General features: G+C 36.0%; 1 protein-coding gene across 1 annotated transcript in view; it reads left to right on the top strand.

The window, feature by feature from the left end:
• Positions 1-21,853, top strand: part of SLMAP (sarcolemma associated protein) — an 89,743-nt gene extending 67,890 nt beyond the window's left edge. The window contains exons 18-25 of the mRNA XM_050904952.1: positions 698-757; positions 6,750-6,872; positions 7,659-7,733; positions 11,707-12,027; positions 13,351-13,468; positions 15,045-15,216; positions 16,774-16,908; positions 21,566-21,853. Coding sequence (XP_050760909.1) covers positions 698-757; positions 6,750-6,872; positions 7,659-7,733; positions 11,707-12,027; positions 13,351-13,468; positions 15,045-15,216; positions 16,774-16,908; positions 21,566-21,655 — 1,094 coding nt within the window. The 3' untranslated portion in view covers positions 21,656-21,853. The remainder of the gene's footprint in view (positions 1-697; positions 758-6,749; positions 6,873-7,658; positions 7,734-11,706; positions 12,028-13,350; positions 13,469-15,044; positions 15,217-16,773; positions 16,909-21,565) is intronic.
• Positions 21,854-24,472: the final 2,619 nt, after the last annotated feature.

Below are 24,472 nucleotides of genomic sequence, written 5' to 3'. Positions count from 1 at the left end.
CTTCCCCCTTCCCTCTCCCAGTGGGGTGGAGGAAAAAAAAGTAAAACTTGTGGGTTAAGAACAGTTTAATAACTAAAGTAAAATAAAATAGACTACTAACTAAGAATAATAATAATAATAATAATATTATTATAATTGTGATGAAAAGGAATATAACAACAAAAAAAAAAACCAAACCCCAAAACACCCAGGAAAAGACAAGTGACGCACAATGCAATTGCTCACCACCCGCTGACCGATGTTGGAGCAGCGATCCACCCCTCCCAGCCAACTCCCCCCAGTTTATATACTGGGCATGATGTTCCATGGTATGGAATATCCCTTTGGCTGGTTCGGGCCAGCTGCCCTGGCTCTGCTCCCTCCCAGCTCCTTGCACACCTGCTTGCTGGCAGAGCATGGGAAACTGAAAAATCTTTAACTTAGGATAAGCGCTACTTAGCAACAACTAAAACATCAGGGTGTTATCAACAGTATTCTCACACTAAATCCAAAACCCAGCACTGTACCAGCTACTAAGAAGAGAGTTAACTCTGTCCCAGCCGAAACCAGGACACAAGCTTAGAGCAGTATTGTCTATTTTGCAACTTCATAATTAACTGAGAAGAACATAAAAGCTTCTCTTTGCTTAAAGAATGTGTATATGAAAGCTGTCTGCAGTCTGCCTGCTCTCTGAAAGGTGTGCGGTTTTTTTTTTTAGATGCCCAAATGGATGACCAAGATCTAAATGAACCTATTGCTAAAGTAGCTCTTCTAAAAGGTAAACAAATTTATTTTTGTAACTTTAGATGCATAATCTGTATATATATCTTTTTGTCTACCTGTTTTTTATGAAATGTGCATTGAAGTAGAGTGCTGAAATTCAAATGTTTTAATCGTAGTAGTACGGAAGAGTTACATTTAAATATCAATAATGATTCCTTTGGGTGATGTGATATAAAAACATACTTCTGAGTGTTAGTATAGAAATAATTTGTGCATAAAGCTAGTTTGACTCACCAACACTGTGCTAGGAATTTGCATGTTATAACTTCAAGTAGAGTTGAGAAATAGTTTCAGCATACGCTTAAGTTAGGGCTAATAGCTGTGGGGAGGTGGGATTCTTCCATCACTGACATGTTTTAAGCATTGCTAAATTTTACTTGTATAGTTTCCATCACTGCCAGAAATGCTTCTGTTAGTTTGCACCTGATGGGTTAAAAAGAAAATCTAAGATCTTTTTTTGGTTAACAAAATCAAGATTTGAATTTCCTGTTGTAACTGTATTTAGAATGATTGCTGAGCCTTAGCTTTCAGCTTCATAGCTATAAAATTAAATTTTTTACTGCTCTTTGCACTGAAGGCTTGTACTTAAAACTTGATTAGTAAGCTAATACTTACATATTCATCAGCTGAAAAAGTTTGTGGGATATTAATTAGTTGTTACATTTAGCATCCTGAAAATTAATTTTATGCTTTATGTACAATTAGACATTTGATAAGATCTGTAAAATGATGCTTACGTTGGGAACACAAGTAAAAAGAATGTCACGGTTCTTCATGGTTCAGAAAGACAGGAAACCATAATGAAATTTAGAAGACCTGTAAAGAGCGCTTTTCTGTAATTGTTTACACTTCTCTAATTTTGACAGAAGGACTTCCAAAAATTGCATGTATTATATATGTTTCCAAACAGCAAAACTAAAATTGAGTTTGATATTTTCCAGTGGATATCAGTTCTGCAAAGCAGTTTAAAAAGGAGTATTTGAGATACTGAGCATGTTCCTTTTGGATTTTGCTCTAATGTCTGCAATTAATAACAAGTATATTTAGTGACTTCCTATGTTAGAAGGTAGAATCTGGTAATGTTGTTCGTAGTGATTATGATAGTCTTATTTTTGGTAATAATTTTGAGTTTGGCAGCAAGTTTTATTTGAAAAAATATTTTGGTTGAAAAGCATAATGTTCATTAAGTATCAGAACTTCTAAGTCTAGAATGGGATACATGTGAAAGAGTTTGTTTCCTATGAGCATTGTCACATGCACAGAATTCACAGCTGGAACAACCCTTTGTATGCAAACAGTACAGTAGAGAAACTGAATTCAGATCATGTCAGAATTATTTTAATTCTAATTCTTATAGTTTTAAGATAGCCAACTGAAGACTACTCCTAATTGGCTGGATTTCTTAGTTATCTTCTGCAGACACATTACAAGTAGTCCATGGACCCCTCAGGCTGAAAACCACTGATTCCTGAATTCTCCTTATATGCAAGTGAAGTCTTCCTAAGTTCTGTCAGGAAGGCTCATTTAACAGCCCAAGACCACGATAAGGCTGCTGTGAGCATGCTGCTTCCTGGATTAGAACAGTCTCATGTCACGGCAAGGGTCAGGTGTAGTTATACTTTCTCTGTCCAGGGTATATTAAACTGGCAGGGAGGGTTAACCGAACTCTTAAAGGACTAAAATCAAGTTTTCTGTAGTAGCACGAAAGCAGTCTTTTGCTAATGGGGGTGTTTTCATTGCTTCATCTGTCTTTACTCAGTTGAAGATTTAAACCATAACCATTACTGAACTTTTAAGTGAATAAGTAGAAAAATACCTATTTGCATAGACTGCTTTGCTATTGAATTGCATATTGCAATTAACTAAAATAATTGGAGTAACTCTTTTTTCTCTTGAGGCTATTTATGGGCATTCCTATTTTGCTCTCATGAAACCATTACAAAATATCTGTACAATGAATCATTTGCCCTCATAATTTTTATGAAAAGCCTATAAACCCGCAGTTTTGTTTGAGGTTTTGTCAGAGAGCTACTGCATATGCCTGACTTTGCCCTAAAAAGGATCTTACTTGCCACAGAAAGACTTTCAAGTGGATTTGTTATGCAGTCATATAATTAAGGAAGAGTGAGAACATTTCTGATCTGGCAGCTGTTTGGAATGCGGAAATGGCTGCTGGAAAAGGCAGTGTTCCTTTTTGTTTAACTGTTGGAATTTACGAAACAAATTAATGGAACAAGAAAATTATGAGACTTTTAATTGCTGTAGTTTCCTCCAAGTGTATTTTCCATCAATAAATTTTGAGTACATTCAAGATTTGTTTCAACTTTCTAAAAGTCAGAGTCTGGCAAAGAGGGGGAGGGGGAAAAGCTGTCACAGATTAGAACTGCTTTTTTTTTTCCCCATGAGGTAAACGACTTTATTAGCCCTTAATAACAGTTCCCTGGACGCTTCTATTTAGACAGGCTGTTTGTGACTACTCATTGCAAAGTTAAAAACAGGTAAATGCTAAACAGATGGAAAGAAGCAATAAATGTCATTGGAAGGTTAGTAATCTTGTTCTTATCAACTTCCTTATATTTTCATAGTAACTACAGGACTGATCCATGGAATCTTAATAAAACGTGTTTTCAATTGAGGGTTTGCTGAATAGTGGTAGTTCACATAAGAAATTTTGAAAATCAGCAATGGTCTGTTGATGCAGAAAGTTTGGGAACTGTTGTTTAACGTTGCAATAGCCAGATACTTTATTTTAAATATATGATACAGTTTATTTTATGTGGATCTTATCAAGCTGAAGAAAACTCAGGGTTTTAATTGTTTATCTGACTTCACCTGAGCACTGTGAAAATAGTCGTCTGAATAACCTGAGAAATCCTGCAAAATTCTGAAAGTGAACTACTGTGAGACTTGGAGAAATACCAGCCTGCTCATAAAGTCTTCCACAGGACAGGCACGTACAGATAAGGGATCAGTTAAGACCACAGTCTATCTGTGGTTCTATATCATTTCTGTTATCAAAACAAAAGTGTAAGGCAAACATATAAGCAGAACTCTGTTAATATCTTTATGTTTGTGAATATTAATTTAATCTGAGCTTTGTTTTTCTTTTGGTTTTATTGAAATTTCATTTCATAGATCCTAAAATTGCAAAATACTCCTTCACACACCATCATATTCTTTAATGATTTGGAAATGGTAATTTTTCCCCAAAACTGACCCATGGGTTAGACTCCTTTTCTTGAGCCTGATTGAAGGAGAAGAAGTTTTCATGTGCTTTGGGAATGATTTGTACAGATCATGCTGGTTTTTTTAACAATTTAAAATCTACCAGTAGAGTTGATGTTAAGGGAAACCTCATTGTGTGTGGGAAACAAAGTGGTGTTAATTAAGAACGTCTCTTGTAACATGGCAAAAAAATCTGATCACAGGAAATTAAAATTTTCCGTGAGCTAGAATAAATGAATGAGGGTTTTCAAACTGTTGTATTTTACTTTTTTTTTTTTTTTTTGGCATCTTGTTGTAATTAATGATAGAATTCCTTAGACTTCTTTGAGAACAGTTAGTCTAGTGCTGAATACTTCTGGAAATTGCTCAAATACTTTTTTTTTAATTGCAGCCTTTTACATTGGTTCTCAAACCAGGTTTTTGTGCTGTGAATTTGCTTCTTGAGGGAACTGATTCTAAGCCTGATGATATTTAGTAGGGTGGTTTTTTTTATAAATAGAGCAATCGTACTCACTAAGGAATTTTTTTCTAAACTAGAGTTAGCACAAAAATGATGTTTGCTTTCAACTAAAAGACATTAAAGAAATTTTCAGCTTGGGTAAGATTGAAAAGCTGCTTCTTGTGCTTATATTTCTTGGCTTTTGATTTAGAAGCATGTCAGGCATATCGAAATTCCCCTATTGCATTTGAGTAGGAAAGAGTTTTTACATCGATTGTGCCTTTGCTAAACTGATTATGTTGTCCCATAAGTTGAGTTCCTCAACTCTTTTGAAGCAGTATTATCTTTTATGATGTGTGCTTTCATTGATTGGAAAATACTGTCCACCAGAAAGTTCATTTAGGGTGTCTGTTGTTGGATTTGGGACACTGCTTCTTTATCAGGCATGATTTGAGCATAATTTGTCAACTTCCTCATCCATTTCTTCTGAACAGTCTCATTAAGGAGGATTGAAAGTCTAATTGCCCCAAGTCTTTATCCATGAGAAGCTAAGAACAAAACATGTTCAGTAAAGAGAAACTTGGATTTGGAACTCTAATAAAAGTATTTGGATGAAATAAGTAGTCCTCTTTGTTCTTTCTGCTCTCATAATTTTGTTCTGAAAAAGTCTGAAAGCACATGTGTGCTCTCAGCTCTACTCGATCCCACCAATTCATTACTGTGGGAATAGGAAAAACATAGTCTCTTTTCTTAGAGGGATACTGTATGAATACTTTAGCATGATTTGATAAACAATTTTTTTAATGAAGAAAACAGAAAAAAAATGCGTAGTACTTTATTGGTGACATATACAGTCAAATATGAATGTCAAAAGTATAATGATGAACTAAACTATAGCTTGTATTTATTTTTTTTCTTATTAGTGAAAGGTCCAGACAACCAAAGTAACTTACCTTTTGGGGTTTCTGTTCTAAGCAGTGTGCCTTTATCTTAAATCCATATGGTCTATAGTGGTAGACGTTTATTAACCAGTTAGCTGTGTAACACATCTACCTTTTTGTTCTCCCTCTCCCATGATGTGCAGCTGGACTTTTTTCACCGATTTCCCTCCTTTACTTTTCTCACCTAACAGGCTTTATATAAAGTTTTAGCCCTCTACCTATATAGTTTATTAGTGCTGTTTGTGCCTATTGAAAGATCTGTTTCCGCGCAGACGCTACTTAAGGAAAATTTAGTGAATGAGAGTTTCCTGGATCCAGTTCCTGGCATTGCAGATGCCTGCAGGCTGGAGTGTTGTCTTCCTCTTTGTTACTGCATCTAGTTTCTAGTGTGTGCCCATTAGAGGACACTGCTATTAGTTACAAATACTTATTTTTCCTCTTTTAAATTCCCCCAAAACTTCGGCTTTAAAAGCATTTAATTTGTCTGCGACTGCAAGTCATCTCTTATAAGCCCAAGAGGTATTTAATATGCATTTTACCTAATACAAAACTTGTGGGGAAGAGCAAATGTTTTTATTTAGAGTTTAAATAACATGCATAGATATCTGATCGTATTAAAGACATACCTAATATTTTAAGACATAGTGAAAAAAGTTTTCCCTAGGAGAGTGGACTTTTCTTCATTCTCTTAATTTTGTTTTAGAAAATTTCCTTAAGGTCTTCCTTTCCTTGTAGTTACGGTCCACAGAGGGAGGGGGGGAAGCCAAGCCAAGCCTTGCATGGTAGCAAGCCGATTGGCAGTAGCAAACCACTTAATAGCAACTCTTTGCATAATCTCTTGCAGCTGACTGGCATTACCCAGCCGCAGTCCCAGGCTGGGTCTGTGCGTGTGCTGGTATGCTGCCTGCCGGGGCTGGTACGTGCTGTTAGGAGCAGGACTGTGGGAGGGTGGGCTTGGGAGGTGGGGGACGCAGGATCATTGCTGATAAGCGTGTGATAGGAGAGAGGGTTAGAGTAGCTTCCTTTTAAAAATAGACAAGTTGTAAACACAGTCAAGGATTGTCTTACGTTTGTTGTTCCTTCATTTTTGTCAATCCAGGAATTGTTGCCAATCTATACAGTGTTTTTAAAACCTCTCTAATTCTTGTTTGTTATTTTTTTGTTTTATACTGCATGTTATATATAATGAATGTTTTAAAGTTTGCGTATGTTTTCCTCCTTTTAAAAGTATATTAATATTTTTGCTAATATTTACCTAATCCAATTTTGAGTTTACTTTAACTAACTTTGGATGATTTGAATAAAAAGTCACCAGTCATCACGTGGCAGTGCAAATTACTGTTGTACAAATTCATGATTTAAAGAAAATGTTCTTTTATCAGATGAATTGCAGGGTGCGCAGTCAGAGACTGAGGCTAAGCAAGAAATTCAGCAACTGCACAAGGAGCTGATTGAAGCCCAAGAGCTAGCTAGGACAAGTAAACAAAAATGCTTTGAACTTCAAGGTGAGACCCAGATCAACTTGATTGTGTAGGGTATCCATTAAAGTTGTATTTATCAGGTAGTCTTAAAAGGAGATCCAGTTTTGCTGACTGCCTGTTAGATGAATTTGTTTCATAGTATTCACATCTCCTGCACAGAACGTCAGAACCTTTTGCTTTTTTCCTAAATTCTATATACAGTCCAATTGAGCTCTGACTTTTTGGTTCAAGATGAACCAACATCTTTGCATAGTATTGAATACATACTTGAACTCCATATATTTCATCCTTATAAAACATATTCATCTACAGATATTGATTAATCTGTATTTCAGTCAGATAATGCACATAATTTAATGTATTCAATGGTAGTTCTTTGTTTAGATCATCCTGTCAGATATGTAGCTGTGTCATTGTCCTCAGCAAAACTATGGGTTGGTTTTGATGGGAAATAGTATAGTCCAGTTTAATTGCATATTGTTCAGTGTTCTTTATGGGGTATATTTACAGCTCTTTTTTTTTTTTTTCTCCTCCCACACCAGTTTGCATTTAGCACACATGGAGTTTTTGGATCAGGCAACAGATTATATTAATTTCAAATTAATTGTAATACTGCCACAATAATGGAATGATGTCTTAATATTAACTTTTTATTAAACTACTTACACAGTTACTAGCTTTGATAACTTACTGAAATATGGTTGTTTTAATCTTTTCAATTAAGGGGAAGTTGTGACTAAAATTAATTACACAGCTGAAATACTTCTTACTAACAAAAACTTTTGGGCACATTTTCACTTTCATTTATAGCGCTATTGGAAGAAGAGAGAAAAGCGTATCGAGTGCAAGTTGAAGAATCTAACAAGCAAATAAATGTTCTGCAAGGTAGGAATTTATTGTCTTCACCCCACTTTTTAGGGAAAATATAGAGCTTTGGCTGTTTCCATGGCATCATAAGCACTAATAAAGGAAAATGTTAATTGAGTGTATGTTTTAAATCTGATTTCTTTCACCATATCTTTGAATTTTATTGTGAAATGTTTCCTGTCAATTCCTATGGTTCTAATCATAACTTAGAAAATGCAAAAGATGTCATCTGTAACAGATACCTCTTCTCCTTCCTCTCTCTTCAATCTTTCTCAGCTTTGAATGATCCAGGGATTCTTACAGTGACTATTTTATCTTCAGAGCACTCAGAAGGTTTAGTCTTTTTTGTGCTACTCGGTCTCTTCACTTCATTAGTAGGATCCTCTTAAAGAAATTTTTAATCCAGATCTACATCCAACCTCAGAGCATGCAGTAAAATTTCTGCAACAGAGACACTGTCTATGCTTTTTGAAAAAACAATATGACCAATCATGCTCTTTTCAGCCTAAAATAATTATAGCAGAATGGAATCCCATGATTTACATAACTTCTGTGTCATGTATTCTGGATCATGTTAACTTGTCCGCCTGTGCATGTAAGTGAGCTCATTGGTCAAGAGGCTGTCCAGCCTTAAAATCAATAGGGGTTATATTATGACTTCCTTAGAGCCAGCATTAATTTGAACATCTACTCAGCCATTGATTGTTATGAAACTTGTAGGAGCTTCATACCTTGGGATCTTTGTTAGCATATCATTTGGTTTGGACCCAGAAATGGTTGGAAGGCAGATGAGCAGGCAGGCAGATGGACTGACAGTCCTCACTTTCTTAGGAAATGAAAATAGCTTTAGCAAATTGCTTTATGGGCAGTAGTTTGTTGTGGAATGTGGTACTTGTCATATACCAGTTATACTGAGAAGCTTATATAATAGCACTGGTTTATATGAATGTCAGCAAGTAATATTTACGTTTTCTGCCATTGCTCCTGTAAGGAGGAGGAGCTTACATAATATTAATCTTTAGAACAAGAGGAGCAATTTAATTTTGAATCTTATCCTGCTAATAATGAAAATTCTCCAAGTAAAAAATGCTGTAGCAAAAGCTAGAAATTAGAATTTGATAGTTATTTCTATGCAGAAAAAAGAAATTTTTTTTTACTCTCAAAAAAAGAGAATCAAAGAAGCAGCTTGACAGAGCCAAACTTAACTGCAAGATGCATCTTGTCAGTTCAGTACTTTTTTGTTTCCTGATCCCTTCTCAAGTGAAGTCTTCATGTGTCCTCCTTTTCTCTCTCCATTGTAGTTCAGAATGTTCTGATGTTCATTGTATGCTTGCTGCTTCCCAAACTTTTGGGGTGTGACACGTCTCACAACTTGGGAAAAGTTGTCAGGATGTCAGGATTCTCTCTTGGCAGCCTCTGCGAACTGTAGTGGAGAAGAAAATCCTGGCAGCTTCATGCAGTAACATTTCTTGAAGTATTTTCATGGAATCAATGTTTTAGGCCAGCCAGTGCTACTACGTGGCTTTATATGTTTGTCATAGAGAAGAGAAGGTGCCACAGAAACAACTGAGATCCTGTCTCTACATGTGAAGTTCTTTAGATGAACAGATAGGTAAAGCAAGAAAATTGAAGTAACTTGTCATTACTTATTTAAAAAAAAAAAAAAAAAGTGAAGCGTTCAGTTTAGATGAGGTAATGGCTTACACAAATAAGAGATGTAATGGAAGTTTTCTTTCTAATTACCCTTTCAATTTATATCCAGTGCTTCAGAAACCATTCCAGTATTCTTGGTAGTAATTTTCCTGTGTAAGTTATTTCTACAACTTCGCTAAACTTTAGAAATGCTTGTATGTGTGTTGGATTTTCAGTCATACCATGCTTGTTTTCACACCTGAACACTGAAACAGAGAGTTGTTTATCAACAATGCAGACAGAAGGAAAAATCAAATTCCTTTGAAATGCTGCCATTACTGAGAAGCAGGAATTTAGCTTGGATTGATAAAGAAAATAATATCAGGAAGATACTGTTTGAAAAAATCATTCCGTTGCTCATTAATGGGCACCTGCTGTGTTAGCAAGTCATAATTCTTGGTGTTTTAGAAACATGTGGATTCCTAGCATATTGGTTTGGTGTAGGTTCAAGGCTTCTAATGTCAGGATACATGGAAAGGCAATTGTTAATATGTAATGTGTTGTATTACTATCAGGTTGTTCTCATCTACTACTTTTTTGCTATTCTGTTAGTAGAAGCCTATAGAAACTATTTCCAAACATGAGGTGGTAGTAAGCCTCATGTTGCTCACATATATTTAAAAATCCATCATGCTGCAAATGTCTTTGTTATGCAACAGATAGACTGTTTCATCTTATACAGAATTGCTGTGAAATCTAACTTACTGTTGTCTCTAATAGCTCTTATGTATTACAATATATAATAACGATCATATTTTTTTCCCATACTGTCTTTTTCCTCCAGAGTGTGGAAGTGGGTAATTCATAGGTTATTTAGTTTATCTAATGAGCTAAATGTCTTGCTGGAGCCTTTTTGGGTCAGCAAAAGGTGGTGGTGGGGGGGGAGTTGCATTTTTCTTCTTCACTGTACATCAACTGACAGCACAGTTTCTAGATTGTACCTGTATATGAATTCTACCTATATTACTGTATATGTAGCTACTGAAAAACATTGAGTATAGTTGTCATGAAAGTGCAAGTCTCTCTTGAGTAGTTTTTATGCTGTATCAGTTTACGGCAAGACTCGCTCACGTTCTCTGTGTCATCTTCTGTAATGGATTGAGAGAACAAAAATAAATACAAGTAATCTATGAAGGTTATGCAGCCTTGGTTATCTTCCCCATGCTTTCCACTGTCCTCTTTTTGCCCTTTGCTTCAGAAACATATAACTTTAGATGTGTAATTCTGACCCTCTACAGTATCTTATATTAGGTTTTCAAGTGATGTTAAGAACTTCGCACTTTTCTTCTCAGAGCAATTCTTCATTAATTTAGTAATTGCTTTTTCCCATGTTAAAAATCAATGAGATACATGTGAACTCTGATATGTGTTCTTTAAAAAGCAAAACAAAAACACTGAGCAAATTAAGTGCTTTGCTTCCATAAGTCAGGGTTTTAACTAATTTTGTTCTTCTTTCTTTCATACTTCCCTTTCCTCTGTACTGTACTTTTTTTTTCAACTGTTTGCACTGGACTCTATTTGCACACGTGTTTATGAAAAATAGTTGCGCTCAGAGAAGAGATGTGTTTAGTAATGAAACAGTTTTGAATAGGAATAACTTATAAGGTTTGCTTCGTGCAGAAATGTAAAATAGCCTAGCATTTATGTGACTGCTGCACATTTACAGTAAACTGTAAATGCTAAAGGACTTCTGATAGTTCAGTATATTCGGTGCAGCTGTCTCGTTCAATTCAAAATTCATCTTGCGCTTTGAAAAGCTTCTTTGCTTTTTGCAAAGAAGTAATTTTTATTTCCTTTACTGCATGTTGAGACTGGAGTAGAAATTAGACTCTGTGCCTCAAGTATTTATAGATATCACAAGTTAACTGCTGAACAGGCAAACATTTCCAATGTAGCTTTGCAAATGTTTGGCTTGTCACAGAAGCTTTCTTGCTTTTCCTCTTGTCCCTCAACGCCCCAGTGTCCTTGTTCTATAATACTTGTTTTGCTTACAATGAAGTTGGATCTAAATCTTGGTTTCAGATTTTGGAGAGTTGCTTTAGTATCACACACATAACACAACCCTGTCTAAGAAGGCTTTGTCCAACCATAGTTCTTGTTTCTTTTGACTCTGTAATACATGACCCCACATACATGTCTGTTTAAGGGTACAGCATTTGACAAGATTAATATCTTTTTCAATTGCATTAGGATTCCTTAATCCTATTAAACATCAACAAGTTGAGAAAGGGAGTTAAGTGTTTTAGATTTTCTGTAAATACAGTTTTAAAAAATATTAACATTAATGTATACTTTCCAGCTCAGTTGCGAAGGTTACAAGAAGAGATTGAGAATCTTCGTGAGGAAAAGGAGAATGAAGTTTCAAGCACTCGAAATGAACTAGTCAGTGCTCAAAATGAGATTCTGTCACTTCAACAAGTAGCAGAAAAGGCAGCATCAGAACGAGATACAGGTATTTCTGCATTGCAAGACGAGCTGCAAACAGTGCGAGCGGAACTTGAACGGTGGCGGAAAGATGCCTCAGATTATGAAAAAGAAATTGTCAGTCTGCAAGCCAGTTTTCAGCTCAGATGCCAGCAGTGTGAGGATCAGCAGAAGGAAGAGGCTACTCGCTTAAAAGGTACTTGTTTAAAAGGATGTCACAGACCAGTGCTAACAGTAGCATCCTTCTCAATCTGATGAATGTCAATTATCCAAATCACTATTTGTCTGTGTCTCTGTAGTAATTTTCTCTGTCTATATATATATACACGTGTGTATTTATATATGTGTATCAAGGCTTGTAGTGTTACAAAAGCTGCTTTGTGTACTTCATTAAATAGTGATTGTCAATTATGCCTAAATTAGCTTAGGTACCCTTTGATATCAAGAGTAGACCAAGTATAATTCTACTTAGAAAAGATGGAAAACTTGTACTGTTTGAGGGATTGATACTGCCATAGATTTCCAAAAGGACTTGTGTAACTTCTGTATAGTTTAAGCCTGTAAATGGGTAGCTTCTGACCTTTTAATTTTTCTAGCAAACCTTAGCTCAAGACAAGTAACTGTATTTTATGGCTTAATAAAACTGTTGATACCATCTCATTTTTAACATTAAAATGTTAGAACAAATTTAAAATTAAAGCTTTATTCTGGATGCATGATGTAGAGAAATACAAATATGTTGTGCTGAGCCAGCATAGGGCTTCTTTTAGGCTCATTCATTTGCGTTTCACTTTACCTGTAATGCACCCACATCTCATGAGGACTGGTTGAGAGCCACTGCGCCAGGCCTATAGCTTCAGGTCTTGGAGAATCTGCTAACAGAGTTTAAAAGCTCGTGCTGAAACTTTGTACATGCCACAGAGAAACTGGCATATGTAAAATATGCTTTAAATTCTGAACCAGTTAATCTTTGTGAAGTTGTCAGAGAAGCCTTTTTCCAGTTCAGACTCCAGTCTCTGTCACTGTATTACTAAGATGTGTGTAACATTGATTTTTATCTATTTTACCAGGTACTGATTTATTTCAAAGGTCTCATTTTCACCCTTTAGTTACTGCTTTAAACATTCTGTTCCTTGTAGCAGAGGCATGGTATCTAGTGATTCTAGTTGTTTGCCATTTTCAAGTCTGGGAAATTACTCTCTTCAAATACACTTTTCTGTCACTGGTTCTAAAATACTAGAGTAGACCCATAAACAGACTGTTTTCTACTTCTTTGTGCCTTAGAAAAAGCTTGCATAAAAAAAAAGCGCTAGCTTATTTAATGGCTCACAAACCTTGTAAAAGTAGAAGATACTGTAATGTTTTATAGGTGTTTGAGAGAATTCATGTGACATGATTATAATCAAGTATATTTGAGATTTACGACTGATAGCAGCTTTTCCTCTGTTTATTAGCAGGTGATACTTGAAGCAGTCATGAAATAATTTTACTCAATTCAATTAAATTTTATTCATTGCAGGTGAACTTGAAAAGTTGAAGGCAGAGTGGAGTGCTCTGGAAGCTGAATGTGTTACACTAAGGAAGGAAAATACTTTGCTTACATCTGAACTTCAACGACAAGAGAAGGAGCTTTCTAGGTAAGGGCACAATGGATTTGTCTAGGAAGGTATCATAGTAGCTGAAGAGGTTTCTTTTTGTTGTTGTTTTTTCTTCCCAAAAGTGGTACTAAATGTCTGATGGTGTTTCAATAAATGTATTGAGATTTTATTTATATCATAGTATTGGGCTGAACACACTTTCATGCCAAACTGTTATACCAAGCTATTTTTTTCTATTTTGCAAATGCTTCTGTATTACTTATCAGTCATGTTATATTGTCATAAGGTAACCTGACTTATTTCGCTGCTTTTAATAAGGACTTGGATGCGTGCATTGTGGAAGTATTTAGACTTAACAGTTATCCTTCTACTTAAAAGATAATAAACCACCTAGATTTCCTAACCTAACATTTTCTCAGTGTTCAGGGTTGGAAAATGATTCTCAGATAGTATGGTGTCTCATGGAAGCCTGTCACATTATAAATAGTGATGATGGGCAGAAACAGTATTCTATATCATGTTTTCCTTAACAGAATAATACAAATCTTTTTATTGCAAGTGCCATAATATCTTTTGGGAGGGATTTTAGACTGCAGGAGTATTTGTATTTTACTGTATTTCTTCTGCTGTTTGAGCGCATGACATTGCTAAAGGCTACCTAAATCTTCTGCCTGGAAGTAAATTCCCCTCTTATCCCTTCATCTGCCATTATTACATTGTTTTTCAGTTTCAGATATTGGAATTTAATTCACAAAGTAAATATGGGGTAGCAACTTTGTTTTATTGTAGATCTGAACTTTACCATCATGCTTAGATATCCCCCCCCCTTTCTGGCTTCCTTGCTATTGTAAGGTCTAATTGAAAAAATGGAAATTTCCCACAGTAAAACATTTCTGGAAGTAATGTGTTGTTTTACAGGAATCAAATCTTTCTTTTTTATTCCATCATGCCCTGATTTCCACTCATGTTTTTTTCATACAGAAGGTCACACAAGCAAATACAGGATTTGTGCAATGGACATATGCAAGATCTCTCCCTTATTTTTCTTTGTCTTGCACAGGCACAAATTAACGCTACTTGGTTATTACACTGAAGTTTGTAATGGCTTAATTTAGAGCTTTCTATGACTATTACATAGTTGTACTAAACACTTGAAGAATATACTAGCTATTAGCTTATGCAGCTGGAGTAAGCAGAAGTGTGTGTGCAAATAAGTGAAATACTTCTAACAACCTTGGACAGACTTCTTCTCGTTACAAATTTGTTTCAAAATACTTTGGAGTATGTAATAAATACTTAGTGAATAATAAAAAGTAAAATAAGAAACTAAAAATTATGGATGATAAATTATTTAAATTATAGGTTGTGATTAACTATACACGCTAAGCTGTGCACATATATTTAAAAGCAAGACTGTGGCCAGCCTTTTGAGTCAGTATAGTTTTGTATAGGAAGATGATGATCTGTACTTCTATGATTGCTCTAAGCTGATATTTCCATAATAAATAAAAATAATGTGTGAAGCTTTGGAAGATGAAAAGTGCTTTAAAAAAAAAAATCTCTTCTTTGTTTAAATTTAAAACACTTGAGGAATCAATTGGATTTTGTTTTTCAGCTCTCAGAAACAGAGTTTAGCGCTAACCAGCGATATAAGTGTTCTTGAAATGTCTCGAAAGGAACTTGAAAATCAGATGGGATCTTTGAGAGAAAAACATCAACGGGATGCAGCTAGTCTAAAAAGCCAACTCAGTGAAGCTGAGAGTCAAGCAAAAGATGTTCAGAAAGAGGTAATGCAAAACATCATTTCTGTTTTGAGAGAATATAATGCCCAATGACTTCGACTTTTAAGCTAAAAGAAAAGGAAAAATATAAGATTTCTAGTAATGAAAATTTTTCATACTTTTCTTGCAAGTACTGTTATGGTAGCTAACAATATATAAACTGGGGACTAAATCTAAAAAGGAAGATTTCAGATGAAATGACTTGCGTGTGTTTTGGGAACTTCCTGAAGTTTACTTTTGTGCGTTACCTTAGTGATTTACTTTTAAGCTGTTCAGACAGGTAAACCCTTATTCAGAGTCTTCCTGAACATCGTGGTATAGAGTTTCATTAGCTGTTACAAGTCAAAATTAATTCTTTTTAGTCGGTATGATCTTCCTGGTTAGATTTAAACTCTTTTCATTAGCTGTTACGAGTCAAAATTGATTCTTTTTAGTCAGTATGATCTTCCTGGTTAGATTTAAACTCTTTTATTTGACAATGGGACTACACATTCTTTACAAAGGTCTAGTTTCATCTTACTGAATCACTACACTGCTGAAGAGGATTAGTAAGTGCATAAGGAAGAGCTAGCATTTTGAGCATATATTTCATCTGTCTAGCCTCTAAAGATTATGTCTGGAAGAAGGCCATAGTCTCCAACAATTACTCGCTTTCTCTTATGAGCATTTTGAGTGAAGTTTTCCCTAGTCACTGCTTTTAGTTTCTTTTGCCGTCCTTTTCTTTGCGTTGTCATTAATTCATCCATGTCACATTCCTTACCATTTTCAGAATTTGAAAAACCCAGTCTTGTTAGTCTGTGTTTTTGTGATCAGATGTATTTGTAAAGATATCTAATCTTTTAAATTTGTGGTAAATGCCGGTACTGAAAGTCATTGGTTCTGTCCTTACTAATCCCTGTCATGAGGACTACTAGAAAGCTTGTGATCTATAGAAAACATTGAATGTGAGTTTGAAAAAGGAGAAGCTGCCCATACTGCAGGAACGTGAGACACATTCACCTAGTATTGTTTGTACTTGACCCACGCTGAGGATTATGGCATTATAGTAATAAGGCAGAATATTTTTTTTAATGCCTTTCTTACTCTGAAGTTTGAGTTTGCTATGTGGGAAGAGGGTTTGATTTACTTCGTACAGAATGTTGATTTTTGCACCTGTTGATTGGTGTAGGTATTTAAGCTACAGCCTAGCTGTAAGACCCCTATTTAAATGTAAAGGACTCCTTGTTCCCCTGTTTCTTGTTTTGTCTTTGTAATTTTTACAGTCCTTTCCAATATGATAATGAGTAATTGTTTGGTATGAGAGATGAATTAAGGCCTTGCATTTACTTCATATTTCCTTGTTTTTAGTAATCCTAGGCCTTCAAAGTCAGGGACAAAAATCTTCATTTAGAAAAAAAGAAAATCTAAACTAAGATTTTTCTACCCTGCTTTTATGAAAAGACAGTGTACTGATCCAAGGCGAGTTACTCTAGGCAGATGACAGGAAAGGAAGCTGTGCACTAAGCAAATGTAAGCATGTGTTGGGTGTCCGGGATCCGCACACTGTTTTCTCTTTGTCTTTAGTATGAAAGAACACAGACTGTGCTCTCAGAGCTGAAGGCGAAGTATGAGGTGGCTGAACAGGAAAACCAGTCACTCACAGAAGAGCTCAAACAATGTAAAGAAAACCTGAAGCTGCTACAAGAAAAAGGAAACAACGTAAGTCTGTACAAAATATGTGGGGAAGTCAGGTTATGACACTGGCAGTTCTGTTGATTGAGGGAATATGTAAGTGTCACGTAGAAAAGGACGGACTTTAAAAAAAAAAAAAGAAGGCTGTGTACCGTATTATATGCAAAATTCTATTCTGGTACTATCTGTGCAAATTTGCAGGTCATTACAGTGTTACAATTATGCGTGCAAGTTAAATTTACAGTCGTGTGACAGTTTTAAATATGGCCTTAGATATCTGCTCTCTTGAAAACATCTGGCTTAAATACTAGTGAACCAGAACTAAGTAAAACTTTTTTTAATTTCAGAGAATGATACATGGGTAAAAGCTGAAAACCTGTATCCAAATGAATTAAGCAATCTTTTCCAAGATGCTTTTATTTTATTAGTATTTATTACAACGGATGTTCCCTCCTTACTCTTGCTCATGCTTCTTAACAGTGGTTATCCCTGATGGGCTCATGCTTTAAACAGTGCAGTGGAACTGTCCTTTCTATTCACTAATGAAAATACGCTTTTCTGTTGCAATTAATTTGAGAGGTAGTATCATTAGAATTGAGTTTACTGCTAGGGACAACTTTTGTTTATACTGAGACTTCTGAAATCCTCCAAACGTTAAGGGTGTGGCAGACACGTAATGTGGTCATAGCCTTATTTTAGATACCTTACTACCCTGGGATGGCTGGTTTATTGTCTTCCTCTACTGCCTCTATGATCAGTGCAGGGTGAACAACTCCTGTAGTGGACAGTACAAAACAGGAGGATGATGGATGCTGTGTAACAGCCTTTTAGAAAACTGTTTCTCTGACTATGAAGAATGTTTTACAGGTCCCATCCTCTAAAATTAGCTGGCTGCTAGATGCCCAAAGTTCGTGTGAATACTCTTGCCATAGCCAATTACTGAATGTAAACCTCTAACATAGTAGAGCTGTCAAAGATGTAAAGAGCAAAGCCCTTCTCACTTTTTTTCAGCCATGTTTTCAGGAATATGGTGTTGTAATTCTCTTGGAAACTGCTTCCTGCTTAGAATTCTTCTGCAATGCTCAGATAATACTGAGTTACTAAAGTAGGCAGAAGTCAAAAAAACCCAACCAACCAAAAAACCCCCATTCCAACAGAAGAGATCACACTGAATAAATAATTGTGAGATTTTCTGCTCTGTTAAAAACATTAACCTCAGGATTAAAATGATCAGTGGAGGATAGTAGAGGGAAGAAATACTGTGAAGGGAATTGGAGCACCTGATGAAAGTGGAAAAGCTTGCAAGGTAAGGGAAATTTTAGGAAGAATTTGAGGTGAGTATTTAAATGAAATCAGGAACCACGGTAGTTGCCAAAATCTGCTTCCAGAGGAGGAGTTAGTTATGACAGTTGAAACCTGGAGGTCAGGGTATGATGAAGAGCATCCAACCGTATAAGGACTTGCAGGACAAGCTTGCTGTTGAAGTAAGCATTACTCACAGTCAGTAATGTAAAACATATCTATCTTGTGGATTATTTGAAGCATCATCGATACTGGACTGCGTTCCAAGGTCAAATTTTTCAAGTGCCATTGTCCCCTTATGCTGGAATCATTATCTGCTACTTCATTTCCGAGAACAGTGTCCCACAGAAAGTGACTTCCCACTGTGGGATGTGTTCCTTTTTGCGGCCCATCTGTATCTGAGTTTGCATATCTTCATATTCTAATACAAGATGCACGTTTTTGATGAAGCACCTAGTTAAATGCTCCTCGACTATAAGGAGATTTGTTATATATTGATAAGTTCGTGAGGGGGAAACTTTAATTGTTTGGAGGCAATTTCTTTTAATGTGGTGGATATTTATCATCTGTTTCATTTGCCAAGATGCCACAGCCATGAATGCGTATAACTAAGAAAAATAAAAAATAATTTAAAAAAAAATTCCGTAGAATTGTTCCACAAACTAACAAATGTTAGAAGAGACAAGGCTTCTGTACTCCATTTGGGATATCATTTAAATATTAAGTTTTTACACTTAAGTTTTACTTAAAAAAAAAAAAAAAGGCAGTGTTGCGTTCTGAAACGCTTAGCAGTGTGGTTTTCTACTTGTGCTTGCATGTGTGTAGACACTGATTATTTCCTGATGTGCTTTATATGACAGATTTATTTATGTGAATGGTTTGAGAACATTAGCTGCTGTGGTTGACTTAAACTTCTGGCACTTTTTTGAACACTGCTGTGATTATTTCTACCAACATGCTTTCTGTGGGAAGGTGGCATTCTGATTTGTGGCACCAATGACACAAAAATAATCCTGCATGAAAATTACTTCAATAGTTACACATTTTTTCTATTAAATATTTGCCTTGATTAAAACAAATTTGAATTGAATGGCAGAGACTAGAATACTTTCTAAGATTCCTGTGTTTTGAACCATATTGGAGGTTCTATGATTAAGTGAATTCTACAAATTCATAACAGGATGAGATTTTATTTATGAATCACAATGTTTTAGAAAGTCTTCAAACGTGAATTTATTATTTATTTGACTGAACAAAATCAAGGTGGCTTCAGCACAAAAAAGTTCTTAAAATATTTAGCATGGTTTGAACTTAACCTCTGTGTGTCTTTGTGTGTGCACGAACATATAGGCTAGGATACAGAGAAAGCAGATGTCTTCCAAGGACAGCTTAAAAAGAATTTAGGTCCATTCTTACTTTAAATTTATCATAGTAAGGATAGAGGCTGTCCATCCAGAATGTGAAGTAAAGTAGTTTACAGTTAATTGAATGTAGCTGAGAAAATGTGTAGATGGTTCTAACAAGGCCATAAGCTAAATGAACCCTGCAATCTTGCCAGCTGGTAGTTTGGCCCAGCTGCAACATTTGATTGATTTTCAGAATTGCATTTGGTCACAAGGTGGCTGACCTGCCAGAGATGCTGATCTTTGTGGTATCTCTAATCGAAACGTACTTCCCTGCTTTATAGCAACTTAGTGTTGATTGTTACTTAGAGTCATGTTACAATCTCACGGAAATGTCTGAACTACTGGGTTTGCCTGTGGACATAGTTGTAATTGATTCACGAATGGAGGAAAAAGATTGTTTTTCCTGGAGGCTGGTGATGGAAAATGGGAAAGGCTAACTAGCAAGGAATGAAGAAGTAGCTGAAAAATTCAATATCTGATGTGAGTCTTTCTACCTTAAGAAATCCAGATGGGATTTCCTATTGCTTAGCAAAACTAAAACCAACTATAATAAGGTACAGGGAAATCAGTGTAAGATTTGTATTGTTTTTAAGTGCTAAATTCCAAGTTGTGACGAGGTTTCTCAGAACATTTTCTGCTTACTTCCCTTTATTTTTAAACATCCCTGTTCATTTGAGTAGAATGGTGTACTAACTTTGTATACCAGATTAGATAATGCTGTATTGTGTTAGATGTCTTTAATACATTTCAATTAAAACAAAACTCACTGACTTATTTTCCCCTCTCTAAATCATCTTTACCTGATTGATTTATAGCAGAAAGTGATTTTTAATATCCCTTCCCTTCTTTAGCCTTCCATATTACAACCCGTCCCAGCCGTATTCATCGGCCTAATCCTGGCTTTCCTGTATTGGTGTTACGGCCCATTGTGGTAGCGAAAGGTACAAGCACTACTGTTCAGTCAATGTATGTTTGTCCCTCTCACCTGTTTGTGCCATTTCTGTATAAAATAGTGCATGGTGAAATGCTCACAGGTATTTCTTTACCTGAAGCAAACCCTTCATTTAATATGCCATTCTGTTGATACTGACAAGCTGAGCAATCAACTAATCATTTAACATCTGTGTGATTTCTTTAATTCTAACAATGAATTCTGTTCTAACTGGTTCTGAATGTGCCTCTTCTAACTCGGTCTCAGTTTGTCTTTAGCAAATGGGCTACCTTTTGCACAATGCTGCGATGCTAGGGCCTGTAAGAAAACTCAGTTGCTTAATTAACTATGAAAAATGAAGAGTTTGCCTCTAATAATAAAAATCAACAAGCTTTGGTTCCTATTTATGGACTAAGAAATTCCTCTCTGGCTCTAAACACTTTAATTTTTCTCACTATTGCTATGAAGAAGATGGAAAAAAAGACAAGATGAGAAATAGGTGGTTGGTTTGTATTCTGAACTCTCAGCTTGCATTTTCTCTAACATCTCTCAGTGTGTCCTCCTCTTAAAATGCTATTGTTGTCATGAAATGTTGTGACAGTCTGTTAGAAATGATGTTGCTAGGATCTGCTACAAACTTCATAGATCTGGATTTAAACATTCAAAAGCTAAGTTAAAGATGTCAGTACTGCATAAACCTGTGTCTAGCGATTACTTGGCACAAGCGATATTTTAAACATCGTAAGCCCTCACGTGTTTAATAGCAGATTTCTTTGAGGTGCATACAGTAATGAAGCTGGAAATACAGAACTGCCAAAAGTTCTCCTGATGATCCTCAGTCATGAAGAGTTGTGGAGTTCCCTTTGCTAGAGAAACACGGTTTACTGTGATGCTCTAAGTCAGGACTAGCCTGCAGTAGGGCTTGTGGGTAACATTTTAGTGATGCCTATCAACAGGTACTCAAGACTTTCAGGAACCACGGGGTAAACTGATTAGTATGAATTAGAACAAATATGATATTGATTTTTTTTTTCTCTCCACACAGAGACAATGGCCTTGGATGCCTGTGATGGCAGCTTTGGTTGCTGTAACAGCCGTGGTGCTGTACCCAGGCCTAACCAGAGCTTCTCCATGAGAACTGTTGTTGAATCCATACACCGTCCTCCCTTTAGAAGCTGGCAACATTCATATACTGAGGGAAAACAGATTAATTCTCTTCCTTTTTACCTCTTAATACAGCACAGCTCTGCGTGAGAACAGCAGTAGGGTCATTTGCTTTAAACTGTATAAAATGTATCTGTCTATAAAGAGGGAATAAAATTGTGATTCATCATACTGTGAGCAATATTTTTGCTTACAATTTCACGCAAGTTTTAAATTAGTATGTTGGGATTCTGAGTACTATAATGGTGGCCTAAAGTAGGCTTCTTGGTACCAAATTATTTACAATGGCTAGAGTTGTGGACACTTACTTTAGAATCTGATTGCCAGATTGAAAAGGAAAAACACGTTTCTGATTTGGACACCCAAGCCAAGTAACCTTGCAGATACTTGGAAAACAGATGCAGTGTGCTCAGTGCCTTTCAGTATGATTTTTTTTTTTTTTTTAAACTAGTATACCATTTTACTTGCTGTTAGTCACTGAGCTGTTGGGAACAAGACTTAAGAAAACTTCTCTTACCATGCCTTTTGAAGGAAGCATATTTTTCTTTGATAAGGATTGCTTTATTAATGATTTTTGGGAATAAACACAATTCATGTCCAGCCTTAAAGAGATAGAGATACTGATGGTGAAGACCAGCCTAAAGTATTTAGTGTGCGCGTGTGCGAGTGTAAGCATGTGTGTGTTCTTGAGTGAATAAGGTGTTTCTGGGAGCAAGTACTTGGTCATTTGATGGACATAGTGCAGTGATTCAACTTACGTTAACTTTAGTTTGAATGTAATTTATTAAATTTCATATATTTAAAGAGATACATTCTTTAAAAGTATGAATACTTTCTCACATATCATATGTATCAATTTATTTTGTCAGTCATTTGATACTTTCTGACTTGAGCTGGAGAAGCTCTTTAGATAAGCTTTTGTTGACGTAACTTTATTAAGAGAACTGCTACAGTACGTCTGTGATTAGCTGAAAAAAATCTAAGATACATAAAATACTACAAAATTGGAATCATGTAATATATCTGATGAAGTATTGTCAGGTGAAGATGATTTTAATTTGGTAGTAAAATTTTGTGCATCCTCATCACATGGCTGTAAGTATGATGCAGTGGTCCCCATTACAAAGTTTATTTTCCTTATCTAAGTACTATATTGCTATTTGCTGACTTTTGGTGGGAATCACTGTAGTTAGTGCTGAATTAAATGTAGACTGTAGTTGTCTTGTTCAGCTCAACAGTTCTGTCAAAAAAGTTTATTAAAGACTTAATATGCTAAAGAATGGTAAAGTAAAATGGCTCTGCTAAAAGAAACTTCAAAATAGGGAGGTAATCTCAGCAATTCAATTGGCTTTAAAGAATGTTATGGCAATCGACAGATAGTTTAAATATTTAAATAGAAATTTAGCATATAATTTACTTTGTGAGGTTTTAAGGGTCATTGTCCCTTAATTAAAGGTTCTATCTTAAGTTACATGGGATTTGCTAATGGGAGGATTATTCGCTGGAAAATATAGTCCACAAGTGACTTGTAGAAAATAAATATTGTCATTTAGTTCATTCATTTCATCCTTTTCAGTTGCAGGAAGCCACCCAACCACAGAACACTCGTATGCCAGTGGTACTTAGTACCTCTTGTATATAGGTTATTGCAAATATTGTTCTGAAATGCTTAACTTCAGAATTACATTTTTTAAAGTAAATAATTGTTTTAAATCTATTTTGTAAAGATATAAAAATACAATAGAATTTCTGGAGTACAGATTAAACTATTTGCACTAACACATGTGATGTGCATGATTTAATAAAATAACTTTACTCTCCCTATGCATGTTTGAGTTGAATGTCATTTGAAAACAAAAGATTCATGCTAAGTTTCTTTTGCGCTAGATATTGCCGCAGGTACTAGGCACAATGTCTGCAGCATGTCCAGTAATAGCAAAAGACTTTTTTTACCTTGTATTTCACATTTGCACTGGTTTAAGTTTTTGGCTAGCTGATCTCTCTCCTGTCTGTGGTTTTCAGAAAGAAGGCGGGGAGGAGAGAGCCACGGAAGGCTTGGGAGCATGTTGCCATGGCGGGGGGGGAAGCCTTCACAGCTGAAGGGTGGATCATGCCTGTGGCAGGGGTTATGAGATTGGAGGAGCAGTGGCTGCAGGTAGTGGGGCAATAGTGGAAAGCCCTTCTAGGGGAAGGGAGCCTGATGCTGCCTCCTCTCTTCTTTAGCATCTTGAACTCCCTATTTGTCCCTCTTTCAGCTACTGTTTCTGTTCCAATGGATTCTGTTCCCTCCTCCCTGCCGGTAGCATGTAGACATGGTGTGAGGAGGTGAAGTGGAGCCTGGTAGAGCAGTGGTCCCTCCTGGCTGGCAGCAGGGAAGGTGCTGAGTTCCCTGGGACCAACCTCGGGGCGGGCCTGCGCTTCCAATTGGTGCCCCATACTGAGCGACGCTGCCTGTGACCTAAGTTTGTTCTTGTATTGAAGACAAATGTTGTGTTTTCAGAAATCTTTAGAGCATCAGAGAGCTGAAATTTGAGACCCAACATGGTTGTATTAAAGGAGAAAGATTTTTCTAATTCAATTATGTGCATGTGTGCGTATTTAGATTATATACACAGGTGCATAATACACATTGCATGGGGGTTTGTGCTTAGAAGTATACCTGTGGTTCCCTAGTACAGTGCCTTTCCCAGGAGTTCTTGACATTTGCATGTTCAAAATGACCAGGAATGAGCTCAAATGCACAGTTCACTTTTGTTGTGAGAATCCCTGGAGAAGGATTGGATCACTG

The sequence above is a fragment of the Gymnogyps californianus genome, chromosome 13 (genome assembly GCF_018139145.2).
Source record: "Gymnogyps californianus isolate 813 chromosome 13, ASM1813914v2, whole genome shotgun sequence".
NCBI lineage: Eukaryota > Metazoa > Chordata > Aves > Accipitriformes > Cathartidae > Gymnogyps > Gymnogyps californianus.
The sequence above is the reverse complement of the archived record's forward strand: the minus strand, read 5'-3'. Positions and strand labels throughout refer to the sequence as shown.